General features: G+C 40.3%; 1 protein-coding gene across 5 annotated transcripts in view; it reads right to left on the bottom strand.

Moving 5' to 3' along the window:
* The window catches only part of vps13c (vacuolar protein sorting 13 homolog C), a 58,244-nt gene that overhangs the window by 13,289 nt on the left and 23,392 nt on the right, over positions 1–21,563 (bottom strand). For 3 of the 5 annotated variants that reach the window (XM_018763690.2, XM_018763693.2, XM_018763694.2), the window contains 43 exons: positions 21,426–21,543; positions 21,161–21,293; positions 20,443–20,524; positions 19,767–19,864; positions 19,350–19,503; positions 19,102–19,181; positions 18,884–18,943; positions 17,309–17,453; positions 16,933–17,049; positions 16,684–16,787; positions 16,202–16,369; positions 15,456–15,491; positions 14,020–14,324; positions 13,719–13,866; positions 13,408–13,516; positions 13,163–13,302; positions 12,899–13,055; positions 12,431–12,510; positions 11,773–11,832; positions 11,327–11,483; positions 10,758–10,877; positions 10,431–10,534; positions 10,081–10,248; positions 9,577–9,881; positions 9,335–9,482; positions 8,868–9,018; positions 8,598–8,716; positions 7,589–7,758; positions 6,694–6,947; positions 6,044–6,267; positions 5,850–5,942; positions 5,389–5,754; positions 5,028–5,117; positions 4,635–4,790; positions 3,997–4,261; positions 3,073–3,233; positions 2,844–2,965; positions 1,985–2,282; positions 1,390–1,779; positions 1,178–1,282; positions 902–1,063; positions 687–812; positions 237–370 (listed from right to left, as the gene is read on the bottom strand). In XM_018763690.2, coding sequence (XP_018619206.2) covers positions 237–370; positions 687–812; positions 902–1,063; positions 1,178–1,282; positions 1,390–1,779; positions 1,985–2,282; positions 2,844–2,965; positions 3,073–3,233; positions 3,997–4,261; positions 4,635–4,790; positions 5,028–5,117; positions 5,389–5,754; positions 5,850–5,942; positions 6,044–6,267; positions 6,694–6,947; positions 7,589–7,758; positions 8,598–8,716; positions 8,868–9,018; positions 9,335–9,482; positions 9,577–9,881; positions 10,081–10,248; positions 10,431–10,534; positions 10,758–10,877; positions 11,327–11,483; positions 11,773–11,832; positions 12,431–12,510; positions 12,899–13,055; positions 13,163–13,302; positions 13,408–13,516; positions 13,719–13,866; positions 14,020–14,324; positions 15,456–15,491; positions 16,202–16,369; positions 16,684–16,787; positions 16,933–17,049; positions 17,309–17,453; positions 18,884–18,943; positions 19,102–19,181; positions 19,350–19,503; positions 19,767–19,864; positions 20,443–20,524; positions 21,161–21,293; positions 21,426–21,543 — 6,682 coding nt within the window. The remainder of the gene's footprint in view (positions 1–236; positions 371–686; positions 813–901; positions 1,064–1,177; positions 1,283–1,389; positions 1,780–1,984; positions 2,283–2,843; positions 2,966–3,072; positions 3,234–3,996; positions 4,262–4,634; positions 4,791–5,027; positions 5,118–5,388; positions 5,755–5,849; positions 5,943–6,043; positions 6,268–6,693; positions 6,948–7,588; positions 7,759–8,597; positions 8,717–8,867; positions 9,019–9,334; positions 9,483–9,576; positions 9,882–10,080; positions 10,249–10,430; positions 10,535–10,757; positions 10,878–11,326; positions 11,484–11,772; positions 11,833–12,430; positions 12,511–12,898; positions 13,056–13,162; positions 13,303–13,407; positions 13,517–13,718; positions 13,867–14,019; positions 14,325–15,455; positions 15,492–16,201; positions 16,370–16,683; positions 16,788–16,932; positions 17,050–17,308; positions 17,454–18,883; positions 18,944–19,101; positions 19,182–19,349; positions 19,504–19,766; positions 19,865–20,442; positions 20,525–21,160; positions 21,294–21,425; positions 21,544–21,563) is intronic. The other 2 variants (XM_018763692.2, XM_018763695.2) reach the window with 1 other exon arrangement.

Raw genomic sequence — 21,563 nt, 5'->3', positions numbered from 1 at the left:
GAGAAATACAAAAGCCTGACAACAGACAAACATCCTAATAAACATTCAGTGAAATGTAGAATCACTTCATTTACTTTTCACAACTGCACCCCAGTTTACTGTTTAAAAGCCCAATAGTAAAACATGTTACTGGAATCATTACTTGAGACAGCAGCATAACATTTCAAGGGTTCAACATTTGACTATTTTACTTTGTAAAGACAGCCCTCCATTGAAGGTTAGTTGCACTTGCTCACCTTTGCCTGTAGCTGATCACGGTCCATGGAGTATGGTTTACAATAAGAGCTGGGGCAGCTCCATCATAATAGTCAGTGAAACTGATCACAGTGGAATGATCTGAGATGTTAACATCGACTATGATACCCCCATACTGTAGAAATAAAAGAAATATAAGACTACAATGGCATATATAATAAGCATCAATCATTGATTGGCAGCAGTAAGAACAGCATGACATCAAAGGCCAGTTTTTGTTATACAGCACCCTAAACTGGGTATTTTTTTTTTTTTTAAAGCAAATGCTTCAGGGTAACATTTTTCCCCTCCAACAAAGTACTGTGTGATCATTACACAAACCCAATAAAAGGCGGTCACATGGGAGCTGTTGCCGATTCATGTTGGCAGATGAATTTTGAGATCAAAACCAAAATCTAAAGTAACACAGGGCAGACAAAATTTATACACACCGCATCCATAGAGAGCAGAGTGCCATTGTCTTGCTTGTTGAAAAAGAAGGATTTTGATGATGATTCAGACCCCACCACTCTAACACAGAGCTTTCCTGTGGTAGATTCAGGCCACAATGGAAGACACTAAAATGCAGAAAAAAGATGACAGGATCTCTAAAGACTTTTGTTAAAACACTGTATTGTGTTTTCTTTTTGGACCTCTTTGGATTTACCTCTTTGGATCCAATGTAGTGCCACTTTTCATTCATGGTGACCTTATTCTGGACTTCACCGATCTCCAGTTCATAGGAAGACTTGTTGACCAGAGTGTAAAAGGGGCTCATTGTCACTATGCGGGTCAGGTTGAAGCTGCTCATCTGGATACTGACACCCACCTATTTTTGTGAGATTATAGTTAATGTTAGCAGTACTGACGGAGGTACGTTTAAAAAAAACAGAAACAGCAATGGTCAGTGCAGTGTATTGTATTTCAGAACAAAATCTCTTACCAAGTAATCCATATTGTTAGCAGGGCATTTCACACACCCGTAACTTCCCACCGTGTCCAAGGAGAAGCCATCAGACCAGGTACTAGTGGAGACACAGAGTTGGATCTGCAACGAGAGACATCATTTACTACAGAGCACTACTAACAACAGGAAGGGTAAAAAAAATAAATAAATATAAAAGTGGATTGCCATCACTAGAGACAAGCTAGAACCTTGTTCTTGCTGAAAATGTTCTTCTTTTTGAAGGAGAAGAGAACAACATCACGGAAGTCTGAGGGATGCTTGACGTGGACATCCTCGGCCCGGTACTGGAGGACCCGAGATGTCTTGTTGATGATCCAGTAAGGGCTGAAGACGGACAGCACCAGACGGCCACCCACTCTTGACACATGCATGCTCAGGTCCACAGTGAGCTTCTCAGCAGAGTCACACATGAAGCAGATGGGGAAGAACTCAGCCATAGCTTGGTGGATTTTCACGTGGCTGTTCCAGCTGCGGCCCTGGTACTTCACCAGAACCAGTTCCATTATCTCCCCACTGATGCGGGCATTTAAAACATCAGCCGTATTTCCCTCCTGCAGTTCGTGTGTCTCTGCTGACCCCTAGAGGAAAACAAAACCACCCTTTATCAGAGTTCCATTAGGAGGTGTGAATGTATGGAGAGGATAAAGTGATGATAAAACACATATCAAGTGAGGGTTTTTTTTTTTTTTTTTAAAAAAAAAGGGGGGGGGGGGGAGCCAATTAACACATTTTACCTGGAATGTAGAAAGATTAAATGTAAAAACTCCACAAGGGCTGTGTTACCTCTAGCAGATAGCGGATGGAATAGGGCAGCAGGTTACGGAGGGTGACAGGAGGGTGGAGGTTAATGATGTAGGCCGGGTCCCAGTCTTGCTCGCCATGGGAGGAGATGAAGCACAAGTCGTCGGGCACCGCCAGCGTGCTGACCACCAGCGGGAGGAAGTTGCTCTCACTGGCTGGGCAATACAACACCGAGTGCACCTCAGAGGTCTCGTGAACATGCTCCTTCCAGGAGATGCAGGTGGTGGACTCTCTGTATTGGCCTCTCAGATGCCCCACGGGCTGCAGGAAAAGCTGGCCTCTGCACACAAAGGCAGCAGAAAGAGCAACAAATGAACCCTAAAGTGACAAAGACACAATTCTGCTCACTGCTGGTGGACGAGGTATTCAAAACTCAGTACGGACTCAGTAAATCAAAAGTGACATCCTGTTTGTAATGACCTATTACCAATTCTGAGATGGTCTCAATTAAGATATATTCATGGTGCAGCACATAACAAGGACAATTCTTTCATTAACGCAATTAATTCATTCTTTACATAGCTTTTAAATGTTGATTGTTATTTCCTTACTTAAAACTTTGTTTTCTCAGTAAAACTGTACTTACAAAGTGTTATGAGTCATGTTGAGCTGTTGTGTGTGAGATTTCCATGCAAGGATTAATGAAGTACCATCCTATCCTATTTTTATACATATAAGACTATGGAATAAATGATATTTTGACAATAATTTGAGACCCATCAAAGCATATATTAATCAATTAATAAATCGGACATTTAGCTCGTCTTTGCTCATTGCAAGCTACCACCTGTGCGGTACTGTAATGTGAGGCCACACCCAGGGGCTGTGGGACATACTGTACCTGTATGAGTCTAGAGCTACATGACACTCCTTTTCAGGCTCAGCTACACCTATAGGCACCAGGCTTCGGGATGATGTGCAATATTTCAAAATGGTAAAAGGTACAGAGAAATGATTCTTAATCTAGAAGAAAACAAAGTATATGTGTTGGTGAAGTCTGTATGAGTCCAAGAAAACAAAATATAACCGTTTTAAGTCAGAGGACCTGGAACTGAGTTTAAGGTTCCTACCTGCAATGGTGAGCGTGCTGTTATCACTTTGTTGCCTTCGGTAGCATCTATCTGTACCAGCACAGACACCGTTTCCTGCAGGTTGGGACCATGCACGTTGTATAGTCTCCGCCCAGGCTTGTCCACAGGGATATTTGTTATTTCACTGTAGCCGGTAGGAACTGAGCAGTTTAAAGAGAGGGGAAGAAAGAAAGCTCAAGCAAACACAAGAAAGATTTCAGGACTGCAATGCAAAGCTTTCAACAATGAGCAATCCTGTAATAAACATGCTTCACTTCGCAATACAAACATAATATTTGGAAACTTAAATTATGTTCATAAAAGCCAATGGGCGGGGGGGGGGGGGGGGTAGCGGTGGCGCAGCAGGTCTGGCTGGGTCCCGCTCTCTGGCAGGTCTGGGGTTTGAGTTCTGCTTGGGGTGCTTTGCATCCCGTCCTGGGCGTGATTCGCCGCGACCCCACTTGGAACAAGTAATTTACATTTATATTTAATCACTTAGCAGATGCTTTTCTCCAAAGCGACTTCCAATGAACTCTATGTAGTGTTATCAGCCCACTCACCTTATTCACCAAGGTGACTTACACTGCTAGATACACTACTTACAATGGGTCACTCATCCATACAACAGTGGAACACAATCTCTCTGTGTCACTCACACACACTAGAATTTCAGACTCTGTGTGTGTGTGTGTGTATGTGTGTGTGTGTGTGTGTGTGTGTGTGTGTGTGTGTAAAAGTCAATGTTTACCACCAATTTTTACTGTGTTTGTTTTGGTACAGATGCAGTGATTAACAGGGTTATGTGTTTTTTGTTCTTTTTTTTTTTTTTTTAAATAAACTGAAATCTGGAAAAGATATTCAGTGTTTAAATCCATTTTTGTACATGGAAAAACTCCAGTGCAGAACTGTTTGGAAGTTACTGACTGAGGCTGAGGTTGAAGAGGCAGCTGTCCTGGCGTTGCAGAGCAGACAGCTTGCCGCGGGACGAGGGCTCGAAGATGGAGTGCTCCAGATCCACACTCTGACCCACAGCTATCTCGTGCCGCCGGCCTCCTGATGGAGGGCCCACAAGCCTCAGGTTAGCACTGTGCTGGACAAAGAGTGGGACGCCCAGGGCATTACGGATGCTGAAGGGGGCCTTCTCCTTCAGAGAGTGGTCAAAAGTAGATGCTGTTCCCTCAGAGAATGCCTGGTAAATTTTTTTGAGAAAGATGGGTTACATATGCATTAATCTTCATGAACTGTGCATGCTTGTTATTTATCAAACTGCTGCTTATCAGCCTACATTTATAGAGATCATTGCACAGATTCTGTGTCCTAGCAATGTCCTGTCCTGGCTGGCACTATAATATTAATATTCTAAACAGACATAAGGGCATTCTCTGTAAAATGCTGATAAGAGCTTATCAGTCATAACAAGTCTGACAGAAAGAAAGCACAGAGTAAACATCTTAATTTGCCAGTGTGAAGTATAGACAATACTGCATGTTCTGTGTTGCTTTGTTCAGTGGTTAAGGTTTTCTAACCAATGTTTATGTTATTAGTTGTTCTCATTAATGTACCTTTGCTAGATTGGTGAACACACTGAGACAACACTTCGATATAGTGATGTTCATGGTGTCCTTTGAGCAGATGCTGACAGCAGTTTGGGGGTCTGGCAGCATAATGAAATCATCTCCTGGAACTGGACTTCTGTCTTGGATTGGACTGTTCTTCAGCTAAGGCGTAAACAAGAAGATTTCCTGCAGCCTTCCACAACATTTACTCATTTTCTTGCAAAGATACTGTTCACAACGTAAATGTTACGGTGCAACACATCTGCAATTTTTATTTGAAAAATCTTAGATGCAATATCCTTCATGAACCATTTCACTGTTACTGATCATTTTAGTATTATTTATAAGTTCTGCATAGTTCAGAGTCATAAAGTGTAGATGACTAAGTGGAAGTTGTACCTCTAATTTAAGGTTCCATCTACGGTTTCCGTCATCCACTCTCTCAATGAGAGGTTCCCACACAGCATGGGCTTCATTGAAGTAATTGACCTGAAACAAAAGCCAGAAACCACAACACTTTATTTAAACAGAATTTAGAAAATATTCACCAATATTACAAAAGTTCTACTTTTCCATTTTAATATGAAGAAAGCAAAAATCAAACTAGACTGAGGGTACTAATCTGTAGGAAAAAACATTAAATACATAATGGCTATACAAATATCTCAGTTAATCATAAGAATATAAATTCAATTTTGAAATACAGGACATAATTCTGTTGGAACCTACTGTTTGAACACAGTTTTTTATTTCACCTCACCTCAAGGGTCATATCCGCACTGACATTGAGGAGCGAGGACCAATTCCTAGCCATTCCTGTAAGGGACGACTCTGCCAATAACAAGGGCACGGTGTAATGGCCCATGCCGGACTCCAAGGTCACTTGCACCACCTTCACGTCAACAGCAAAGGTCTCTCCAGCATTGCTGTTATCCTGCTCGCTGAAGTTCTCTGTGATTTCGCTAGCTGTATCCACACCAAGAAACCAGAAGTTGGACTCATATATATTCATAACAGACCAGAGCTTGGTGACATCGCTCGTCTCTTCCACACTCTCGACTTCTTTGGGTTTTGGCTTCATGGCTGCCAGGATGGTCATAACTGTGTTGAGAATGACCGGGGAGATCTGAAGAAGAATTAAAAACGGATTTCCTTCCAACATCCTGTAAACATTTCTACTGATTTGTAGCACAAATTAAATGAACACACAGAGACTCTCACTTTAATAATGACTTCTTCGACAGTCAAAAAGCCTGTCAGTGGTTTATTCAGAGGCATTTTAGTTTCCAGTAGCACAGAGCATGGGCGCAACACCTGAGGGAACACAGAACATTTTGTAAGTTCTCGTGACTACTAGCCAACCAAAAACTGAAGGTTCAGATTCTGTTGTAATAAGGTTTGCACCACTCTCTTACCGTGGTGACAGCCTTGTCGTTTTTGTTGCGAATAAAGGGACAGGCCAGAACTTTCAGCTCCCTGAGATTGGCTCTCATTTTTTGAGTGGAGTCCTCAGACTCTAGGCAGAAGTCACACTGAAATGAGGCCACCATTGCTGGAGCATCAGCCTTCATGAGGTTAGCCACAAAGACCACCTCTGGGTCTACTACCACAGCTCGAACCACAGTCTTGGGCATTGGAGCTAAGGAGGAAGCAAACACTCAATGAGTTGCCCAAATTTAAGTAGCAAGGGCACTTAGTGTATATATCTAATACAGCCCCTCAACTTTTCTTTCACCCTCCTTGTCTGTTAGTGCTACAGAAAAAGATAATAAGTAACTAAAAGCTAGCAGAAAATCTGTAGAAAAGTTTGTACATATGGGCACTGTGGCTGATTCACTCTTTCTTAGAGCACAGGCATTGTAAGTATGTTGTGCCCTGTGGGACTCAGACAGAACAACGTATCACACACACACAGTCTCACTCTCAAAACACAGCCTGAGCTTGCATGGGAAGAAACAGGGATTCTTGTCTGATACTTGATCTGGTCTGAAAATACTTTTTCCAAAGCTGAACTTCCAGTTATTTAGATGTACACAGAGGGGCAGCACAACACCCGTCTACTCACATGCTTTGGGTTCTGGGCTGCTCTTTGGCTCTGAGATCTGTTTGAGGGGAAGCTGCCCAGCCTTGTCAGGGAGTCCACCAGGGCTCTGGGGCAGGGCCTGGATGAAGAAGTCTGTCACAGCCATAAGGAATTCCACACTGGCACATAGGTAGAGCTTCTGCAGGACCGCCACCACAGTGCGCTCACTGTCGCTCTGAGAGTACGTTATGTCAATCATGGCATCAGGACTGTCCTCCAACCGTTTCCCCAGCATCCTGCCAAATCATAACAAACTGTAGTGTCCACAAACATACAGAGCAGCATACTGGAGCTGACACGCTACAGGCAGAAAACAGAACTAGGGTTGCTCTAAGTGTTGGATTTCACATCTGTGAAAGCAACCAACACTAGCTGACTAAACACACTGCATCCCAATAACAGAGCAATCCTCTTTCTTAATCTTACTGAAATCTCCCATCTGATTTTATTCTGGAGAACAGTTTTCCTGCTATATCAGCTATATTAATTTCACATTTATTTGAAAACTGGGGGCAGCAAGTAGTGTTTTGGTTAGAGCTGCCTTCTTGCACTAGAAGGAGCAAGATTCAAATCTTACCTCCTTGCTGTAGTACTTTTGAGCCTAAATTGCTGCCATAAAAATTACTCTTTTACAAATGGGTAAATTACTATAAGTAGCTGAACATTTGAAGTCACACTGAAAAAAGCGGTAATCTTAATAAATAGAGAGCTGAATATGTAATGCACATAAAATTCAAATATAACAAATATAAAACTGCATCTAAACATGTTATGAAGATTTTCTGGAGAAAGTAAATTTCATTTCTGCCACTAGTCTGTCTTGAGATATCCTCAGAGAGGCCTTCAATGTGACTTCTGCAAAAGCATTCTGGGTTACCTTGAAGTCACCCTCTGGATTCCTGTTCTCATGTCATCTAGGGTACAAGCAGTGAGAATGGTGGAGACCTCCAAGGCACCATTGCTGAACATTTTCCCTGATGCCTTCATTAAACGCAAGGTTAACTCCCCCAGGCAGAGACTCTCCTGGTGCTGGCTAATTGAAGCCACCTAAAAGAGAAAGAAGGGGAGGGAATGTCACCAGTTTAGAAACTGGTTTCTTCAGCACAGATCACTGTAATGTGCAGACTCACAATACGGCAATTACACAGCTATTGTCTGATGATTGTTTCAGTTCATTCATGCCTATGCAACAAAACGCTATTTTAATTAACTGCATCATAAACACACTGTGATTTTATTTTCACCAATAAGCCATTACTGTTTTTTTATTTCACTGATTAGCTGTAGTGTGGCGTGCATGTGTGGTAATTAAAGTAAATGACTGCAATTACAAGCCTTACTGATTCCCTCAGCTAACTGGTGTGGTGCTGTAAGCCCTGACAGAAGGTGATCACATCAGTTACTATTACTATTTGAGCTACACGGTTCTGTTTCTGAATGTGTGGGTTATCCACACAAACACTTAAGCACAAGGATAAAATTACATGTTTAAATGATATACTTTATTTTAGCCCTCTGCCTTAATTGTACCAGGTTAGTGGTTGCTGGTAGACCCAAATATTCAGCAGTCCTCTTACTATAAGAATCATTATTACTGGAGAACTTTCACACTAATTTACACGGGTATATACTTACTATATCACAGCAGACACAATATAACAGGAGTCTCACCTCACACCCTCACCTACAAAAACCACTACTTTTGTATCAGTCTTGAGTCATATCAGTAACAGCATCGTGTAGGCAGAGGACTGACTGTAGCCTGTACTAGTCTGGGCGAACACTGAAACAGCCAACCAAAATTCAAACAAACTGAGAACCATATTCCAGCGAGCCACAGAGACATAATTCACTGTGACTAACAACGTGAAATGTAAGTTTAATACCTGCTTAGGATCATTACTGTACAACACCAGAGCAAGAGACTCAATGTTGAAACTGAACTTGATAGTTATAAGAGGATCTGGCTCCACTTTTGTTGACTCTTCTTCCACATTGGTCACACCTTAGCATAGATAAAATATTTTTTAGTTTATGAAAAGCACGGCCATATTTTTAATAATTATGATAGTTGTTACTTTTATTAAAGGTAAATAAACTAAATATATGATACAAGCAAGAAATTAGTGGGACAAAACACTTAATGCCATGCCTACCTCTAGGAGAGTCCAACTCTGAGAGCACAACCTCTTGCTTGATGGGGACCTGCTGACAAGCATTTGAGTCAGACTGAAGAAGGGCCGCTTCTCCAATGTTCTGCATTAAGATCTTCAGCAGAACAGACAGGTCCTCTTGGCTCAGAGCTACCTGAAAAAACAAGCCAAAAAACGTGTTCCTAAAAATGAAAATTATGCAGAAAAATAAAGACCGAGAAGGTGTTTTTGGATATAAACCACTATTTTCTTCACTCTAGAAGTAGGCAAACCTTAAACGTAAACTTTATTCACTTAATAAAATCCAAAGTCATCAGATTACATGGTGATATTCAATTATTTCGGTATTCCTTTATTGAAGTGATCTGTATGAAGTTAACCAAAAAGAGAAGGAAACTAGTTTCAGAACAATGGAATATAATTTCATAACATTTCTTAATAGTTCTTATGCTGCTTGTGAAAATTGATACCTTCATGGGCTTCAGGTCTCCTTCAACCTCTACTGCAGCCATCTTCTGAAACCAAGTAGATGCCAGGTTCCTCTTGACAGACAGCAGGAAATTGACAGGCTCTAGTAGCCTAATGCTGGGCTGAACATTGTCCTTGTCCATGTAGATTCTGAAAACACATACCACAGGAAAAGGGTACTGTAGGCACACTTTACTTACACAAATACAATAAATGGTAAGGCAAGGCTGTGGAAACCGCTTGCCTGGACAACTTGAGTTGCGTGAGCTGCACGTCCATCTCGTCAATAACAGCTGGAAGAGGGCGGCCTTCCACGGGGAGCAGGGAGAAAGTGTTCGCCACTGTGATGAGACCCAGGTCCATCTCAATAGCATTGTGGGACACGGACGACTGAGGGATGAGGATGACGGGGGCCTTCAGCCGGATGTCCATGGAGAGGCGGAAGGTTTTCTGGGCAAAGTCCCTCACACTGGAGGCTGCCTTCTCTGCTGCCTGAGCTGTGGCATCACTCAAGGCCTCCTTTGCTATCTGGAAGTTATTCATAACATTCTAATATGGAGGGAAAAAGAAAATTAGTGCAGGCATTTGTTGTAGCTCGAAAAAAATACCATAAAACGATACTGAATGGCAGTTATTTATGAGATGTATTTGAGACAACCAATAAACTCAGAAAATATTCAACTGATCGTTTGTATGGTGGAAAATATAGTACAGTAAAAACACTGCCTAAAATCCTTAAGAAACTTACCAAAAGAGACATGACAAACTTGTGTACATAAAGAACTTGGATGCACCCCACATTGAGTTTGACCTTGCCATCATACTTGGAGGTGTCTGAATATCCGTTTCCCTCAGTGGCCTTTGGGGTCAGGCTCAGGCTGAAGCTGAAGACTTCATCTCCAACAATGGAGATTGCCTGCAAGCAAGCATCACCTCTTAGGACTCATAACAACAAGGTTTGGGTCCAATCAGGTGTCACTGTTTTACCTTGTCACAAGGGTGCCAAATGAGACACAGCTAAACTGAATACCCATCATTCATTAGGCTGTATGTCTGAGATACATGGTCTATAGTCCATGGCAGAAGCCACTAACTTACCTTTTTATGGATTGTCTTTGGATCATCATCAATCACAATAAAGTCTCTTAGGCGGGTGGAAATGTGAGTTTCAGTGCCTTGCATCAGTAATGATCCATGAATACCTATAGAGAAAGGGAGTTTAGCATGTATAATTGTGCAATTATTTAGACAACATACACAACATCCCATACAGACTGCATTAACAAAATCTCCCAAAAGTAAATTATTGCTACGTTGTGATTTTTACTTTTTTCTCTTCAGCAAAAGATTGATACATGTGGAGATGTTTTCTAAGAAAACCAAACTGTTAGGGCAGCAGCAGTTATTAACAGCTTACTTTTTTACCTTGGATTTTAATGTCAGCAATGCTCCTGTTCAAGTCACACACTAATACATTGAAAGCACCCAGCTGCATGGCTATTTGCAAGTCGATCACATTCCCATCGGAGACAGAAGCTGGAGGTCCTATGGATGCATGAACCAAGAGGAGACTGGTAAGAGGAACATCACAGCCCACATGAATTCTCTAACCTTCTGAGCAGAGAGTGAAATCTGTATTTTATTCTGTCATACTGACTGGAACCAGATTCCCTTATCTGACAAAGGAGGAAAACCCTAAGAATGTGATATCATACATAAATGAGAAGCATCATGACTCTCAAAAGAACTCTAATACACCAAAAACGTCCATGTAACTTTTTTCCAGAGAATACATTTTGACAACTTCATCATGTGTTGAGCCACAAAAACAGTCTCAAAACATAGCAAAGTACAAATGATGCATACATCTTGGAAAATACAAGGTAACTGTATTGAAATAATAACTGTGTTAAACTAATTTTAAAATAGTTAGCTAAAGAAAAAGTGTGTGGCTTCACAGCAAGAGAAGCAAAAGTCATGAGAAGACTGTTTACTTGTCCTGGATACAAGGGCCCGGCCATCCTCTGCCTTCAGCTTTGGCTCTCTCTCTGGTGAGGGCAGGGAGCTGAAGGACAGGGCGGCTGACAGGAAATTAATGGTTGAAAGCAGAGCCTCTGTGTGCAGTATCAGGTCAAGAGATGTGAACGTCACCTACAGAAATGGAAATAGGCACATGTTCCATTATTAAAGCAGCTATTTCACAGATAAATACATACACACAGAAACCCAAAAACAGACACACTGTTTAACAACTGATTAAAGGTACTTCTACTGACGTCAGTTGTGCTCAAACAGATGGAACAAAATTGCGCTTAACTGGATTAATACGGAGAAGGACACAAAGCTTGATCTCTTTGCTGGTGAACTGTATTTTTCAAAATTTCTGTAATAAAGCAAAAACTTTTTTTTTTTTTTTTTTTTTAATCAGAACTGGACTTACATCGATCCTTTGCTCAGTGTTATTGTAGACAGTGTCAAAGTTTGGTCCATTTCTGTCAGCCTGTGGAGAACAGCAAGAACAAACTGTGAAGAGTGGCAATGTGACATCCTATGGTCTGGGAGGCACCAACCTGTGAACTTCTCAACCACAGATGGAGCTCTCTCTAGCAGATCTGATTATGTCACTGCATTTAGGACACTCAAAAAGCGACTCAGCTCTGAAGTAGCGTATGATGTCACAGCCCATACTGGATTAATACAATGCCATTCTTCTCAACAAGAGAAATACTGTTCCCTACTTAGCCAACCATGTCCTTGTTCTCATTAAACAAGTACAAATAGACAACAGAAAAATCTAAAGGAAGGCAGGCCTTTTTAACTCTCACGTGCAAGCTTGTTGACTTGTCTTAATCATGAGAAAAAATTGCGACTTTTTAAAACATGTATCAAACAGATATGTATCCTAAAAATGCAAATAATAAAACTCAGAGAGTGTGCTTAAGAAATTCTTAAGAAGGGAGGTCAGCATTTCTTACATTTAATCTCATATCATGTTTGATATGACAGCATATGGTAATTAATGCCGCCAAAAAAAGCAAAAAATCCAGTTTCCCATAAAAGAGTCAAATCATATGGTCTGCTGTTAAGACAAACCTTACCTTGAAATACTGCACTTTGAGGAGTTCTCCACCTGACTCAACAGATGAACTTACTATACTTAGTGGCTCACCACAAGAATCTGCAAAAAAGGGTATTTGTGTTAAAAGCCTGTGTTAAATGTTTACACATTTCAGCTGTTCAAACAATTTCCAGTGATTTAAACACATATAGGGACTCCCCAGTGACATATAATACATTGCTGTGCACCTTCTAAAAGGGGGCCCCAGTGTTTGCCCCCACCTTGCTTCAGTAGTCACCTATGCTATAGAGGCTAAGGAACACGAAGTGCAGTACGCTGCCTTGGGTGGGTGAGAGAGATGGGACTGAACCCAAAAGTGACACAATATATATGGAAAGAAATGTCTGTCTGTATTCACCCCTGATTTGGCAAGACATAACTAGGTAATTTGGCAGGGTTAACAATTGGGAGAAAAGGGAATGAATGATAAAAAGTTAAGTAAAGAGACCTGAAAACTCAAGGCACTTCAGAGTGATCTTCTTGATGTAAGTTGCAGCACACATATCATACTGCCGCATTCTTGTGTCAATTCCAACATGGTCCACATAAAGGACCAAAAAGGGACATTCTCTCTGGTTCCTTGTTTTCTTTAGCTTCAGCACAACCTATGTCCAGGCAACAAACAAGCAATCCTCATGGCATAACACAGGTAGACCTGTAAACTAAATACAAGCATCAAAAACACCTAATGATGTAGGAAACTCCCACAGACCTCTTTGACTTCAAAACTGATGAGCACATTGATGGTTTCCTCACTGATTCCTCCACCGACCATCACTGGCTGGCTTTCAGCAGTCGCTGCTGACACCGCAACTGGCCTCTGCTGCTGACTGCCCTCTACTTTTTCTTTCACTGCAACAAAAATTGTCCAAAACCCCCTTAGCCACAACCAACTACTTAGATAATTTTTTACATTTATATGCAATTTACAATTTGCCCATGCTTAAGAATACTCACTTTTGTTATCAAGTCTTGCGGTTTCTGCAGCTTGCTCTGCACTTCCTTCCCCTATATTCTCAACCATGATCTTCATTAAGAGACCAAAGTCTTCCTGACCCAACTCCATCTATGTTGACATAAAAGGCACCAAAAGAAGCCACCTTAATCATTGTACAATTAAATAAATTCAAAGCAACCAAGCAGAACTAAACACATTTTAGCAGGCATTTTAAATCTGTTTTCAGTCGATATTATAAAGTGAGGTTTAGAAAATGCACAAGCATAAATGCGATGCTAACAGTTACTGTAATTTCTGTCAGAGAACCTACATTCATGGACTTCAAGACTCCTTGAACTTCCACTCCTGGGATTTTTGTAAACCAAGCTGCGGCCAAATTTCGATTGACGACCAGCTCCAGGTTGACAGGCTGCAGGATCTCGATGTCGGCCTGTGGGGCGTTCCCCTTTAATGTCGTCCTGGAAGATGAAAAGGGGGGTTTAACATCAAAAACTTTTATCAAAATCACAGGCAAACCTTTGCTTTCATTTACTGAAGAATACATCAAATGTTCTTGCAGGTTTTGACATAGAACAAAGACAACTGGGAATGTTTAACACTGGCTACTTCACCTAGACAACTTCAGCTGAGTGAGTTTCACTTCCATTCTTTCAACAACAGCTGGAAGAGGGAACCCCTCAGCTGACATTAAAGAGAAACTGTTAGACACCGTGATGAGACCCAGGTCCACCTCAACGGCATTGTGGGACACAGAGGACTCAGGGATTATGATGACAGGGGCCTTCAGCCGGATGTCCATGGAGAGGCGAAAACTCTTCTGGGCAAAGTCCCTCACGCTTGAAGCTGCCTTCTCCGCTGCCTGAGCCGTGGCAGCGCTCAGGGCCTCCTTTGCCGTCTGGAAGTTATCCACAAATTTCTATGGAGAAAGAATTAAAATTAAAATCAAAACCAAATGACCTACACCATAAATGTGTGCACTGCAGCAGTCACGGTGGAAGAGACTGTCATTAAAGAGGTGTAGTCTGTGGAGTCTTGTGTCTTACACTCAGTTAGTTGTACAAAGCCATGCAAGATTCTGAGCAGGCCAGTGCTTCTTCATTACAATCAAATTTGCTGACAAACGGGCGCAAATTTGAAAAAAAGTCTTTGTGTATCACCAAATTCATCGAATTCCAGAAAAGCATATAAAAGATAGCTGCAAAGATGAACAGAAGTAAACAAACATAAAACAGCAACAAAGAGATTCAACTAGGCAAAATGTGCCAGATATTCTTAAAATTTTGGTACCTCTCCTGGTACCTGTGGTGCATAAACCATTCCTTTCATGCCAAATGGAACATTCCAGAGTTTGGAGTGATATGTGTTGGGTCACCCAGACTACAAAGAGTAATATACTTTACAGACATGCAATATAGACCACAGAAACCCTGATTCTATACTAAACATATAAGTCCGAGATGTTAATTTAGATGCCAGGCTGTAAATCTGTATACAGCTACATCTGAAATACATTTATTGCAGTGTATAGTGGAAAATGAATCACTCCATTAAAACAAAACACATTTAGGCTCCATAACTGTATATTTATACTTCTAGTCATAGCAGACATATCTAATAATTAATTAGGTTAAAGAGTTATATTATCATATCGCTTGAATAAGAACGAATGATTAATTCAAGCAGCACAGTAAAAATATGAAAACAAGCATGTAGTTGGTGTTTGCGTGGGGTATTACCTTGCTAAACACATAAGCCTCCCACACATCACTCAAGCATTAACTGTCAAACTACGGCAAATAAATTCAAAGCAATACAAAAGACATTTAGTTCTGCATTAGTACTTGTACTGTTGTGATCAAACATTTTTCATTTGCTGCAGAACACAAAATATGCTTTTTACAGTCAGCCTGTATTTATGAGGTTTTTTCAGTAGAAGTTTTAAAAGAAAAAAAACTCATTTTTTCTGGTTAACTGTGCAGGAGTGTTTTATGTGAAGCTGCATGGACAGGATTAAGTGTTGTTTCGGGTTGCATGCCAAAGCCTGTACCTCATCAGGCGATGCATACTGATAGCTAAGAGATTCCTGAAAAGAACAAGAAAGGTTTAGGAAGAAACAGGGGATGGAAAAAAATGTGGGTAGCTGGAAAAGGAATTATGAAAATACATTATGGTCTGAGTTTCTAGAAGACTAGAAAGATCGTGCTTGAAACTGTTCTTGTTTTAACTCCAACAAGATGTTAAGGCTTATCACTCTTCTATAGTACATCGCCACACATCAATATTTGGTTCAACATTCTGACCAAAGAGTCTCTTTTGATTCTTTGGAAAACTGCTGTATGTGGATTTTTGAGGAAGCATTAATTACGTCTAACAGGAAACCTTATTTACATTTAATCATTTACCTGTTGTTCTTCCCCAAAGTAACTCGCAATGACAAGCTATTGATAATGATTTACTCATTTATACAACTGATTTGATTCACATTAATGCTTAATGGAGCAATTTAGAGTAAGTACCTTGCTCAAGGGCACTATATCAAGAGGTGGGATCCAAACCTGGGTCTTTTGACCCCAAAGGCACCATTTTCAACCACTACACTACCTGCTGTAGAGTTGGATTACTGCACTAATGTATTCATAACGCAATATTCTTAATACTTTTTGATCCTTTCATTTTCAAAAGCATTGCTTTCTAAATGTCACTCTTGGCCACTTTCACACGAAAATGGTTTTCAGGAAGGTTTTCACTCTAGTTTGATGTTCAGCACAATTAAGGAGATATGCGGAGTCTCACCAGGAGGGACATGAGGAACTTGTGTAGGTAGACAACCTGGATACAGCCCAGTCGTAGAGTCACCTTTCCATCCACTTTGGAAGTGTCAGTGTAGCTCTCACCCTCAGTGGCACCAGGGTACAGAAGTATTTTGAAACTAAACACCTCCTCTCCTACTATGGACACAGCCTATTTCAAACATACCGCAAGAGGTGAAATGAGAACTGACAAGCAGAATACAATCTTTTTTTTATTAACAACAGATCAGCACTGGGTCACAACGAGAGAGACAGAAAGAGTAAACTGAGAAATTGCAAATACATCCACAGCAATATAATATATACAGTATAATCTGGGCAATTACCTGTTTCATGATACAAATTTTTCATTAAAATATATTATACTAAATACAATATAACTGATTATTTTAGTAGCATGAGATGCTACTGTAACACAGAGACAAATGTGAATTACAAAAGCAGTAAAGCAACACAAAATCTTACCTTTTTATGAATGGTTTTTGGATCAACGTCTGCCACAACAATGTCCCGCAGCCTTGCAAAAACTTCAGTCTCCTTTGCATGGACCAACACTGATGCATCAATGCCTGGATTTAAATAAATAAATAGATAAATAGATAAACCACTTGTTGTGTATCGGAAGTAGGATTATGGCTCACAATTTCAAAGAAAAAAAAGGAAAAACTGCTTCTCATAACAGAAGCCAAACGTGAATATACAAAGTGCCCCTACCTTGGACAATGATGTCAGCAATGCTGTGTCGGTCATCACATACTAGCACTCGAATGGAACCCAGCATCGCAAACATCTTGAAGCTAAAAACATGTTGCTCTTTGGAAGCCTTAAACACTGTAATAAACCAAAAGAAGCACGTTACTCAAGCCTCATTCTGTGAAACATAAAACACGTTCTCAGGGAAAAAAATCTTATTATAAGCATTTAAAAAGCAAAAATGTCACACATGCATTACACATGGGCCAGCTGACTACTTATGGAACTTTGATTATAAATAGAGTTTTAGTGCATGTGTTTTATGATATGTCTTGACAAACTACAGTATATAAGGTATATGAGCACTGTGTATTAACAGAAGGGCAGTGGTCTGTACCACTCTTGCCAGAGACATCCTTCTCTGCCTGTTTGGTGGTCTCCTTGGGGGCAGTCAGCTCTTTAGGCACAGCAGTGTTGAGATAGTTGATGGTGGAGAGTAGTGCTCTGGTGTGCATCAGAAAATGGAGGGAAGAGAATTCCACCTATATTCAAACACAAGAAGGTTTGCGAATGCAGTATGCGCAGTCATGCGTTACGCACTAAATAAAAAACCTAAACATAAGACTTCACAGGTTCAATAAGTACTTTTGACTGTAGATCAATTAATGACATACTGTTACTGCACACTCCCCACTAATGTCCAGTTAGTAAAACACCTCCAGTGATGTCCTAATTTCCATACATAAAAGCTCATTTGGATAGCAAATGAGAAGGGAACCAGTTCTGGTGAAATCTCACATAATAGTTTGGCATAATCAATTTCTATGTTCACTTTTAATTATCAAAAGAAAATGTATTACTTATTAACCTATTATAAAAATGCATTAACCTAGATCACGCCAGGATAATTTTCAATTAAAACACGACTGAAATGGCACATCCAACCTTTGTGCTACATAATTATGTGTCCGGTGCACAGTGATGCTGTCATCATGCCATTCAGCCTATATCTTTTGTTATCAATGCATGAAGCTTAAGTTAAATGTACTAGGATGGCAAGTCTACTTGGAAGAAAAAAAAGACAAACAAAACGGCAGCCCTCAAAACAGGCTGCTCTGTCCCTTCAGCGTTCCCTTTACACCACATATAACCTTATTATTCCAAAGGATTCATGACAACAAAGAGTCTAAAACTCACAGGATCGGCACCAAAACAAAACAGAAAGCATGCAGTTCAGGGCACAGTGAAGCCTATAACAGAGGTCAGCAGAGGAAAGCAGCAGCACCATATGACAGCAAGGGATCACATTCAAACACACTCTTGCCCTTCTACTTCATCTCATGTTATTACATGGCTTTATTTCTGTCTGTCAGACTGCATTCCTAAGAAGGAATTTATTAAAAACCTGAGCAAGAGCAGACAAAATAAAAGCACCCTGTAGCTCAGGAAACAATCAGAAATTGTTTGTGCTACTTCACCATTTCTGTGACATAAGTATGATCAGCTACTACCACTAGTTTAAATGGCATAAACCACAGCACATAACAGCATAAGTAAAAACTCACAGCACACTGCAGCAAACAGTACAGATCTTACTGATCATTCTCAGATGTATGCTTCAGAATTAAAATCACAAGCCGTTTTACTTTGTTCTAAAATTGTTAAAGAAATTTCTTCATATATACACAATGCCTGGGCCAAAGGTAATCATAACAGCCAAGAATTGGTCTAAAAAGGTTTTTTCCGATATATCCTGTCTGCCTTCTTTACATATTTCAGCAATAAAAACAAACCCTGACAAACTATATTAAAACTCAGTTATACGAACCTTAATAATGAAAAATCCCTGAGGAAAGATATTATCATGGGTGGGGTAGGATGACGCTCTGTGCTCTACTATTCAAACATAAGTGGTGAAATAAACCAAGAGAAATGTTATACTACTTAATGAAGTAAAGAGCTCTTTACCTACCTTTAGTGTTTGCTCGGTGTTATCAAACATGGTTTGAAAATTGGGTCCACTGGTGTCAGCCTGAAAAGAAAATACTCATTGAAGCTCAAACAGAGTTTGCAAAGTGTTGAAGATAAGGGGCTAACTGTATCATGTTAACTGTTATACAAAAATGATGATATTTTAATGGAGAGGGAAAAACACATTTAGAGAGCCGCCAGCAATAAGGGTGTGCTTACTTTAATGTATTCCACTTTCAAGAGGTCTGATCCATCTTTATCAGAAGAGCTGATTAAATGCAGGGGTTGACTTTGGAGACCTAAAAAAAATGGGATATGAACCTCTCTCATATGAGTAACTCCTTTATCAATCCTGTTATTTACATATTCACATTCCGTATAACAGTATGAAAGGTGTGTGGAACCAATTTCTAACACAAGAATCCACTCTTGATCCACATTGGGACCACAATTCTACCTAAACTGACCTTGGCTCTCACAGTAGTCCAGGCTGATCTTGCGCAGGTACGAGGTGACTGTGAGGTCATAGGTCCTCATTTCACCCTGTGCTCCAAGTTGGGATACGTTCAGGGCAAGCACAGTGTTCTCCAGCTCCACCTGCCTGGTCAGCTCGATCAAAACCTAAGCAAGGGTGGACCAAAAAAAAAAAAAAAAAAAAAAAAAAAAGACAGAGGTGACATCACATCTCCAAGACACCATCCTTATAACATAATAAAACAGATGTATCAACTACAAAGCAATGCTCTTATTTGACTTCTACAAAGTAACATGTATTTTATCACAGCTGAGAAAGAAAAATGACAAATTTTGTTCTACTGAAGCATAATGCAGCATAATTTCTATAACAAAAATTTACACACAAGCAAAAGAAAGACATGTTATACCACTTTGACTTCAAATTTGAACTGCAGGTTAGTGAGATCCTCTGAGACCCGCTGAGGATCTTCACTTAGTGACCTCTCACCCACATCTTCATCAGAATCTGGAGTGAATCACCACAGGCACAACAAGCTCAAACACACAAAGCGTCGACTTTCTTCAGAGCACAAGCTTCATACTTGAGATAATGACACAAATTTCTATCTATAACGGCAGATGAGTAAAAAATCCCATACTCTGTACCAGCAAATGGTAAGAGGAGGACAGAAGTAATATTGCCCCTTTTTTATAACAATGCAAATTACATGGCCACAGTAACATAGCATCATTTAATTATAACTCAACAGCTCATGCTACTTTCTGCCCAGCTTGTGCAATTTTGTAAAAGTGTGTATTTTCCTGCAGGGGTAGCTATTGCACTTTAATAAGATATTTTCTACACCAGGAATTCTCTGTCTTGGCCCATATGTACGCTCATGTACATACAGGTTTTGCCCCAGCTATCAACTTCAACACTTTAAACACTTAGAGACAAGTTAAATTTATTTGACTGGGGTGCTAATTTCAGCACTTAGGCAGAATCAAAAGTGTACATACACTATCGCATACACAACCAGGATTAGAAAACCTTGGCATATACCAACCTGTCTTCACATCAACGTAAGCCTTGTTTATACACACCTGTTTCTATAACATCAGGAAGTGCAGAGGGACCCAAGCTCAGCACTCTAGCTCTAGAATCTGCTAATGGAATAGCCAGTGTCTGAAACAAAAAAGGAGAAGTTGCCCTTTCTGTTTAATACCATTACATTTTTTAAGTTTTGAACCTCACAGAGGTAATCTATGATGCACTTTGAACTTTCCTGTTCTGTACACATTTGCACAGTAAAGCAGCGGAAGAGGCATGCGCCAAAGCCGCAGTAAAAACTGCAGGAAATGGTCTACCAAAAAGAAGAAAGTTTATGAAACACAAACATTTTAACTCCTTGTTGGACATGCCAGGCATTAGCTTTTTGGGTGTTGAAAGGTGTTCTTGAAACTGTCAGTTAACAAAGATCAACACTAAGACCAGTGAATGACAGACTTATTTTTCATTTGATATAGGCATACTGAAATCAAAACTAAAGAACGAAGTAAGTGCTGACTCACTGTGGGAGCCATAGAGTATGCTGAGTAGCCAAAGTCTCTTCCATATCAACCATGATATTTATTATGTTCTAAGGTTTCACATAGGATTTACTTTTTCGTGGTGGCATCTTCATACAACAATACAAGCAAAAGTCTAACAGTACAGAAGTATTACATGACTTGGCCTGATTAGCAAGAAGAAGATTCATGTTTACATGACAACATTCAGTTCTGCAGGCAAAGATTAGGTACAGTGCACTGTGGAACTGACCTTCTTTGTAGGTGTGGTTGGTGTGGAAACCATCTGAGGGAGAGGAATACTATTCACCAGATCCAACACACCATGAAGTTTCTGATCAGAAATCTTCACATGAAGCAAGGGAAGCTCGCCAGACAATTTTAACCTATTAAGTTATAAAGAGTAAAAAGCCATTTGTATACAATACTCAAAAGCTAACTGTACAACAATCAAATCTCTTTGTGGAAATGTTTAGATTTTCATTCTGTGCAGAAGCAGTCATCTTGTTTTAATGAACCTGGGCATTCTGGCATCTTTATCCACCATGGACTTGGCTAGTTGAAGTTTGAAGTCCATGGGGTGGAGAATATGTTGCTTGGAGGAACCCTGTAAGCGAGCACTTTTCCACACCTCTCCTGTATAATGCAGGCAAGAG

The sequence above is a fragment of the Scleropages formosus genome, chromosome 11 (assembly GCF_900964775.1).
Source record: "Scleropages formosus chromosome 11, fSclFor1.1, whole genome shotgun sequence".
Classification (NCBI taxonomy): Eukaryota; Metazoa; Chordata; class Actinopteri; order Osteoglossiformes; family Osteoglossidae; genus Scleropages; species Scleropages formosus.
Note: the sequence above shows the minus strand (reverse complement) of the source record. Positions and strands in the feature narration are given on the sequence as shown.